This window comes from Crocuta crocuta, unplaced genomic scaffold, assembly GCF_008692635.1.
Source record: "Crocuta crocuta isolate KB4526 unplaced genomic scaffold, BGI_CrCroc_1.0 scaffold504, whole genome shotgun sequence".
Classification (NCBI taxonomy): Eukaryota; Metazoa; Chordata; class Mammalia; order Carnivora; family Hyaenidae; genus Crocuta; species Crocuta crocuta.
The window spans coordinates 327,117-336,724 of NW_027527818.1; the positions used below are offsets into that span (position 1 = coordinate 327,117).

General features: G+C 39.2%; 1 protein-coding gene across 1 annotated transcript; it reads left to right on the plus strand.

Annotated features, from left to right (window-relative positions):
- The first annotated feature begins 2,890 nt into the window (after positions 1–2,890).
- LOC144241158 (olfactory receptor 51I2-like) lies at positions 2,891–3,842 on the plus strand. The gene is given in 2 exon segments (XM_077775639.1): positions 2,891–3,622; positions 3,624–3,842. Coding segments are annotated over 2 exon segments (951 nt in total).
- The last annotated feature ends 5,766 nt before the right edge of the window (positions 3,843–9,608 follow it).

The following is a 9,608-nucleotide window of genomic DNA, read 5'->3' on the forward strand; positions in this document are numbered from 1 at the left end:
TGAAGTTTCAGTTTCCTTGATGGCTTTAGCCAGAAGCTGGTATTTGCTCCTAAAGGCTGTTGGCACAACTCTCATGTTATTCATTCCATAACTGTGGACCAAGTGCCTCTCATGCTTTGAATCTCTCTGACTTTTTCTGCCACATTTTTCTGACTCCAGCCTGAGAAAGTTCTTTGTTTCTAAGTACCTATGTGAATCAGTTGGGTCTACCTAAATCATCCCCCCCCCACACACACAAAAAAATCCTTAAGGTCCATAATGTTAATTACATCTTCAAAGCCTCTTTTGCCATGAAATGTACCTATTCTTGATACCGAACTTGGACATCTGTGTGGGGGCATTCTGTCTACCACATTCACTTAAATAATATTTGCTCATAATTTTAAAACCAAGCGATAGATCTGAAAGTCTTCTCTGGCTGCCCTACAATATTGCAAGTTCCCCTCCTTTATTCTTTCTTAAACTCCACTTTGTACTTTTTATCATTGCTTTCACTGAAATATAGATGAAGTGTTTCCTTAGGATTCTCCCCAACTGGACTATGAATTGTTATACTTATTCATCTACACAATCCTCAAGACTACAATCATGTCCACTGTTGAACAAATGGCTCCATTTATAGTTACGTTTGTTAACATATACCTTATACCATAAAACTTTAGGGTAAGAATTGTTACCTTGCTTTAAATGAAAAGATGGTATTTTTTTTTCTTTTCACATGGGAAAATTTTAAGAGACTTATGACAAAGGGCCAGTAGACACAAGATACTGATAAACACATGAGTATTGATCAGGGCTTGGGTGATTTTCTGACCTTTCCCCATGACAATCAGTGTGAGTGAAAGGAGGTCTAGGAATGCATTAGGTAAGAGACTGAATCCTTTGGTCTGACTCATGTAAGAGTGGGAATTTTGAAAAGTTACTGCATTTTCAGCCTGGTTAGTTCCAGACAAACATTAGGTATCTGAGGGGTTCTTTCTAAACCCAATTTCTTTCACTGCAAAATAGGTGTATGCATGTTCCATGTTCCCAGCAGGCCATGAGTACTTGAACTGACACAAGCTCAAGGGACTTCCTGGATGCAGCCTTATATTGTCAGGCCACAGAGCTGACACAGGTAACAGGTTGGGGGTTAGAGAAAGGAGTGTAGGGAGGGCCCCCAGCACTGCTCTTCCTTCCTTTGCACCTTCCATGTGCAGAGCTCTATCAGGTAGGTACATGAAGTGTCAGATGCACGAATCTCAAGGCTTAAGGCACTCTGCCTCTAACTTAAAAATCCTGAATGCTATAATATGACAGTTGGAAGGAGGAAAGGCTCTCCGTTATTTGAGTCAGGTTGTTTTATTTCCTGTACACTTTCACCCTTGCCACCTTCCCAGTTCTGTATTTTCTATCTGTAGCTCTTGTTCTCGAAAACCCTGCTGTGTTTTCTGCTTCAGACACGACCCCATCAGGCTATACTCGGATATTGATGACTTGGTGTGAACTTTTCTCAGAATAGCTAGTATGAGCTGCATACATAAGAAGACACTGGATGCTTTGGATACCACTTTGCAGCATGTTACTTAGTGCTAAGAAACTCTAAAATCAAGGGTGTTTACACATTTCATGCAGAGACAAACACAAATGTTTAGGAAGAGTGTTCAGGTAGTGAAGACAAAGTGATACTAAGAATATGGAATAAAGGGGGAAATGTATCCTGAGAAGAGAGGATAGAGGAGTCCTGAGTCAGATGGAAGTTTGGCGAAGGCAGATGAGCAGCTGGAGGTGAGAACAGACAGCAGGCTACTGAACTCAAGTTGCAAAGTCCTGGAAGTTTTCACAACTGTCCACTTTTGGATATCCACAACCCTGTTAGCTCAGTCTCATAGCTTCTCCAGTTTACAACAAAGAGAACAAAAACCCAGAAGGGATTGGTGACTCAGTGAGTACATCTGTGCAAACCTTGCACTAAGTATGGAAGGGACTCAACAATGAGTGAGAGTCACGGATGAGTTCTTGGAGCTGGTGAGTCAGGAGAGAAGACAGAATTCACAAAGCTATACTGCAGGGTGGGTAGAGAAGTGGGCATGAAAGGAGACTCAAACCTATAGCTATGAAGGTGGTAGCAGGGAGACAAGTGACCTCTGCTGGCCATGACCAGCAAATATCTATGGCAGAAGGCATCGCTGGTCCCCGGCCCTGGAAGATGGATTGAATGAGTATGTTCTCTCATTCAGGGTTGCCTCAGGAAGCTGAGGAGCTGTGGTTCTTGTTTGCATGGCAGCAAACAGATCAATCTGGGTATCCTGAGGTACAAGGAAGGAAATTTTGAGGATTGAAACCAGAACTACGGATTTAGTACTGACCACCTCTTTCTAACCATCAATGTTTTGTCAGGATGAATGGATAGAACTGACAGGCTATACAGGAGTGTAGAAGCTGGAGAATCATAATCAGGTACTAAATGTTCAGGAACATGAGAGGGTGGAAAGGAAAAGCTTATGGTTTAATAAATAAGTGATATGTTCAGGAAGAGGGCAGAATAGTCAGGGGAGTAGTGATCAAGACAGTTTGGTCTTAGGTCTTCAACAAAGCGATGCCCAGAGATTGATGAAAAGAGTTCATGGTTTTGAATGTGAGGAGAAGCACTGTGGTATTAGGCACAGGTATAAAGGAAGGCAGTGTAACCTTATTTAGCCAGCTGGATAAATGAGAACAATCAGACAGTTCCAGAGATCTTGGTGACAATAAGAGAGGATGAATGATTGGGTGAACAAGATTGATTAATGCTACAAAGGGCTGGATGATATATGTGTGTCTGAAAATATTAGGTCTAGGTCATGAGTTAAGCTGTATGTTTATCTTCTTTACAGGACAATGGTCTCAGAGTCTAAGCAGTAATGCCAACATGGGAGGTAACCCCCACAACAGCTCAGAGTTGCTCCCCTTCACCCTGACGGGGCTCCCAGGACTGGAGACCTCCCAGCACTGGGTGTTTCTGCTTCTTGGTACTCTCTACACTGTCTCCATTGTGGGCAATGGCCTTACCCTTTTCATTATCAAAGAGGAACAGAGTTTGCATCAGCCTATGTACTATTTCCTGTCCCTACTATCAGTTAATGACCTAGCTGTGTCCTTTTCCACACTGCCCACGGTGCTGGCCACATTTTGCTTCCACTTACAGAAGATCAGTTTTGATTCTTGCATGGCTCAAATGTTCTTTATCCACCTCTTCTCCTTCATAGAGTCTGGGATTCTGCTGGTTATGAGCTTTGACCGCTACGTAGCCATCTATAACCCACTGCGCTATGCCACAGTTCTCACTGGCTCCCGTGTGGTGTGCATGGGCGTGGCTGTTATCACCCGCAGTTTCTGTATGGTTTTCCCATTGCCTTTCCTTCTGAAGAGGTTGCCCTTCTGCAAGGCCAATGTACTCTCTCATGCCTACTGTCTGCATCCAGATCTGATCCACTTGCCCTGTGGTGACATCACCATCAACAACATTTTTGGTCAATTCATTGTCATCTCTAGCTTTGGTCTGGATTCTGCATTCATTCTTCTCTCTTACGTGCTCATACTGCGCTCTGTGCTTGCCATTGCATCCTGGGAGGAAAGACTTAAGACACTCAGTACGTGTGTGTCAGTCACACTTGTGTGCTGTGCTCATGTTCTATGTGCCCATGGTTGGTGTGTCCATGGTTGCTCGCTATGGGAGGCGTGCCCCCCAATATGTGCACACGCTCATGTCCCTTATCTATCTCTTTGTGCCTCCAATGCTCAACCCCATCATCTATTCCATCAAAACCAAAGAGATTCGTCGGAGGCTTTGCAAAATACTACTGGGAACAAAGTTTAAGTAGGAGACATGTTGACATTCCAAGACTCAGAGGATATTTATAGTTAGTCCACAATTTTGAATTTTTAAAAACTACTTTGACAAAGCTTTTTACATTTCTTTGTAGTCACTAATCAATATTAGGATTTATGATACCGGATGTTTGATGACTGCCTCATAATAGTTAAGACCTAGGCCAACAGGTTTTGCCAAGATAAACTGTGTCAGAATTTAGCAAAAACAAAATGAAACAAAACTCCGTTTTCCTTTATTTAAGTACAAAAGTATACATCTTCATAATCAGTCTCTCATTTTATTGCAATTTTTTTTATCCTTGTTGAAAGTGAATCATCAGAAAGGAAATTGCTGAGTACCACAGAAATACTGTCACAAAGGGTAAAGAAGTCATTTCCCAAGATTATACCAAAGGTAACTAACTCTACTCTTAATTTTTTGAGGAATCTCCATACTTTTTCCCACAGTGAATCAATTTTACATACCCAATAGTGTACATGGGTCCATATTTCCCTATTTCCTTGCCAATACTTTTTGTCTTTTGCTTTTTCTTAGTAATAGCTGTCTTAGAAAGTAGGAGGTGATATATCATTCTAGTTTCAATCTGCATTTCCCTAACGATGAATGATGTTGAATCATTGTATGTTCTGTTGACCATTTGTAGGTCTTCTTTGGAGAAATGCTTATTCTACATTTTATACCATCTTAAAATCAGATTATTAGTTTTTATGCTATTAAATTGTAAGAATTTCTTATATATTTTGAAGATTAACTCTTAATCAGATAAATGGTTTACAAATTTTTTTTTACAAATAGTTTATTGTCAAACTAGTTTCCACATAACACTCAGTGCTCATCCCCACAAGTGTCCTCCTCCATGCCCATCCCCCCTCCCCCCCACATCCATCAGTCCTCAGTTTTTGTCAGCATTCAAGAGTCTCTCATGGTTTGCCTCTCTCCCTTTCCCCCACCATTTCCGCCCTTCTTCTCCCCCTTGTTCCTCAGTTAAGTTCCTCCTAATCCTCCTATATGTGCAAACATATGATATTTGTCCTTCTCTGCCTGACTTATTTCGCTCAGCATAACACCCTCAGGGTCCATCCATGTTGCTACACATGGCCAGATTTCATTGTTTCTCATTGCCATGTAGTATTCCACTCTGCTGATGCATAGGAGCACATGTACCCCAATGTTCATAGCAGCACTCTCAACAATAGCTAAAACATGGAAAGAGACTAAGTGTCCATCAACGGACGAATGGATCAAGAAGATGTGGTTTATCTATACCATGGAATACTACATGGTTTACAAATATTTTCAAGGGCACCTTTACAATCGATTGTTTCCTCTGTTATGCAGAAGCTTTTTAGTTTGATGTAGTCCCACTTGTTTATTTTTGGTTTTGTTGCCTGTGCTTTTTTGTGTCACAACCAAATGATCCAGCAATCTCACTGTTTGGTATTTATCCAGAAGAATTGAAATCAGGATCTCAAAGAGATAACACACCTATGTTACAGCACTATTTATGATAGCCAAGATGTGGGTACCTGTGTGGCTCAGCCAATTAAGTGTCCTACTCTCGACTTCAGCTCAGGTCATGATCATGATCTCATGGTTTGTGAGATCGAGTCCAGCATTGGGCTCTGTGCTGACAGTGCAGAGTCTGCTTGGGATGCTTTTTTCCTCCCTCTCTCCCTTTCTCTACCCCTATTGCTCAAGTTAGGTCTGTCTCTCAAAAATAAAGAAATAAACTTAAAAAAAATGTTGGTGGTATTTTTTATGACAAAAAAGATAAAGTTAGTAAATTAAGCATTTAATTTAAGACATTGTAAAAGAAAAAATACTACATAAAATCCTTAAAAATTGTTAAAATAACTGAATGATCTGGATGGGAAAGGTTGAAAATAATCCAATAACCAATCTTCTAAGCTCTCAAAATAGACCAACCTCTAAAATCTATTCAAGTGGAAAATAAACTCAGGAATCATATATAATACTTGATTTAAAGTACTTTTAAAATTACAGTAGCATGTTCTATAAGTAATCTGAAGTTTGGAATAAATTGGTATTCAAGGGAAAATAACAAAATGTAAATACATGGGGGTGCCTGGGTGGCTCAGTCAGTTGAGCAACGGACTCTTGATCTGGGCTCATGTCATGATCTCACTGTTGTGAGATTTATCTCCCATCAGGCTCCATGCTGAAAGTGGAGCCTGCTTGGGATTCTCTCTCTCCCTCTCTCTCTGCCCTTCCCCAATTCATGTGTGCATGCCTTCTCTCTCAAAATAAATAAATAAACTTTAAAAATGTAAATGCNGACTCTTGATCTAGGCTCATGTCATGATCTCACTGTTGTGAGATTTAGCTCCCATCAGGCTCCATGCTGAAAGTGGAGCCTGCTTGGGATTCTTTCTCTCCCTCTCTCTCTGCCCTTCCCCAATTCATGTGTGCATGCCTCCTCTCTCAAAATAAATAAATAAACTTTAAAAATGTAAATGCATGAAGAATGAACTGAAAATGGAAGAAGAAATTAAAACGGAATTATACTAACACCATCTCCAACATATTATAGTATGTATCTGTACATATTATAACATAGTTGTATATAGAACAAGATCTTTTTCTTTGCTTTTCTCTCCACATTTCAAGAAACAGATTATTCTTTTTATTCATCTTTTCTTTAATATTTATTTATTTATTTTATTTTGAGAGAGAGAGGCTGCATATGAGTGAGTGGCAGAGAGAGGGGGAGAGAGAGAGGAAGAGAGAGAGAAGTGGGGCTCACCCAAAGCAGGGTTGAGCTCCCCTGATGTGGGACTCAAATTTATGAACTGTGAGATCATGACTGGAGCAAAAGTCATATGTTCAACTGGCTAAGCCACACAGGCACCCTCTTTTTATATATCTTAAGTCGTAAATAAAACTGGAACACTATCCAAAAGAGCAAACATAATCTTGATAAACAATACAGAAAAAAATGTATATCAGCAAACAATCTTGTAGACAAAACACACTAATGAAAACATATGTGTAAATACTAAAAGTTGTGTGTACAATTAATAATATAGACAAAGAATAATCAGCATATATTCTAGAATTGAAAGAATGACTCATTTTTCAGGAATTCATCATTGTATCAATTAATGGATGAAATAATGAAAAAACTATGTAAGCAATAGTACTTTCCAGAATCTACTAATGAAACCTTATGTATATTTTCTTAATATGTTGTATCATATACTTTCCGGTTAATTTTTTTTTAAATTTGCTATATATTTTTATTACTGTATCACACACACACACACACACACACACCCTTAAATATCTGGTTATCGCTTATCATTTTTTAGGAATCTTTAAGCAATGTTGTGAAACTTGAGACTGAAATGATTATTTTAATTTACCCTATATCTGTAACTCTATAGTAAACCTTGAAAATACCAGATTTTGATTTTTCCAAACTTTGCCTCTACCTCACCACTGTTGCTACCTTATGTGGGGCCTTCATTACCATCCCTTACTTCGACTTGGCAATAGCTTCCAAACTAATTTATCATTTACTGATTTTTTTTCTCTCCTTTTCCTACACCACAACCAGAACAATGTTCCTGAAGACTCTATCTGATTATAAAACACTCATAGCCTTCAATATCTCTTACTGTCTATGGATAAAGTCCAAAAGCTTTAACGTGTCCTTTAATAATATCACCAGTGTATCTTATATTTTGCCCTTGCTATATGGAACTCCATGTGATTCCTGAAGAAACAAGCTGCTTTNTATTTTTACTACTGTATCACACACACACACACACATACACACAGACACACACACACACACACACCCTTAAATATCTGGTTATCGCTTATCATTTTTTTAGGAATCTTTAAGCAATGTTGTGAAACTTGAGACTGAAATGATTATTTTAATTTACCCTATATCTGTAACTCTATAGTAAACCTTGAAAATACCAGATTTTGATTTTTCCAAACTTTGCCTCTACCTCACCACTGTTGCTACCTTATGTGGGGCCTTCATTACCATCCCTTACTTCGACTTGGCAATAGCTTCCAAACTAATTTATCATTTACTGATTTTTTTTCTCTCCTTTTCCTACACCACAACCAGAACAATGTTCCTGAAGACTCTATCTGATTATAAAACACTCATAGCCTTCAATATCTCTTACTGTCTATGGATAAAGTCCAAAAGCTTTAACGTGTCCTTTAATAATATCACCAGTGTATCTTATATTTTGCCCTTGCCATATGGAACTCCATGTGATTCCTGAAGAAACAAGCTGCTTTATATCTATATCCTTGTTCTGTGAGACTACTTAGAATATCTTGTCCATTTTTATCTGCATGGAAAATGTATATCATTCTAATTATTCATCAAAAATATTTATTAGACAGATATCATGGGCTAAACATTGGTTTAGCTTTTAAGTAATCTTCTCCCTGCAGTATTTTAAGGAATTGCTTTACTACCTGCCCTCTAGCCATCTGGTCCCCTCACCTCCAATAGCAGTACAACAGACATTTTATTCTTTTTACGCTTCAAATCGATTTGTGTAGAATTATACCACAGCAGCTACACAGCCCTCTGTGCTACTACGTATAAACTTCCTATTTGAATCCTAAGCTCTTGGAAAGAATGAACTGTTAGAAAGAATATGAACTTGGTGCACAGTAGGTCATGGCTCTAGAAAAATCCCAACCTAGGACGTCTGGGTGACTCAGTCAGTTAAACTTTCAACTTCGGCTCAGGTCACTTTTGGTGGGTTCGAGCCCCGTGTCAGGCTCTGTGCTGACAGCTCAGAACCTGGAGCCTGTTTTGGATTCTGTGTCTCCCTCTCTCTGCTCCTCCCCCTATCATTCTCTCTCTGTCTCTCAAAAATAAATAAACATTTAAAAAAGAAAAGAAAAGAAATAGACTAGCCTGGAGTACTTGTTAAGTGTCTGACTCTTGGTTTTGGCTCAAGTCATGATCTCATGGTTTCTGAGATCCAGCCAATTTGGGCTCTGTGCTGGCAGTGCCAAGCCTGCATGGGATTCTCTCTCTTGTTCTTTCTTTGCCCCTCCCTGCTATCTCCCTCTCTCTCAAAATAAATAAATAAAATTTTAAAAAAGAAATAGACAATCTCATTTTCTGGTTCTCCATTGGAGCCATGAAACGTTTTATATATACAAATGCCTGTGCATTTATTATTTAAAATATATTTATGCATTTTAGTATACAAAATCAATGTAATGTTTATTATTTAAAAGACAGTATGTGATATATATACCTAGTGCTTTACTTCTCTGTTGCTGTAACTCTGTATGTATAGTCTGCTTACTGAAAAATCCAGGACTGATTTTAGGCATATTAAAATGCATTCATCTGTTTTCTCTGAGGATTAAATGAGCTAATCTTTATCAGGAAACTATCATGGTCTCAGACACGTGGTAAAAGCTCACAACATACCAGTTATTCCCTCCCTCTCCTAACCCTGGTAATAAGAGACAGTATGACTGTGGGGATAGAACTGGATCAGGACAATTCTGTTCACGTCCTGCCTCTATAACACTTTCTCCATCAGCCAGCCTCTTCCTCGTTAGAGCTTCAGTGTATCCATTATAGAAGTTTGGGTGTGATATGAGATGACCAAGGAGTCTCCTTGTTTAAGACCTTTGAATTAGTGTCTTGGCAATGTGCTTGTCCTCACGGTCCCCAGGGCCCCCATAGGCCACTGGTTATCCCATCTTCTATTCGAATTCTTTTCTGGCAGGCGAA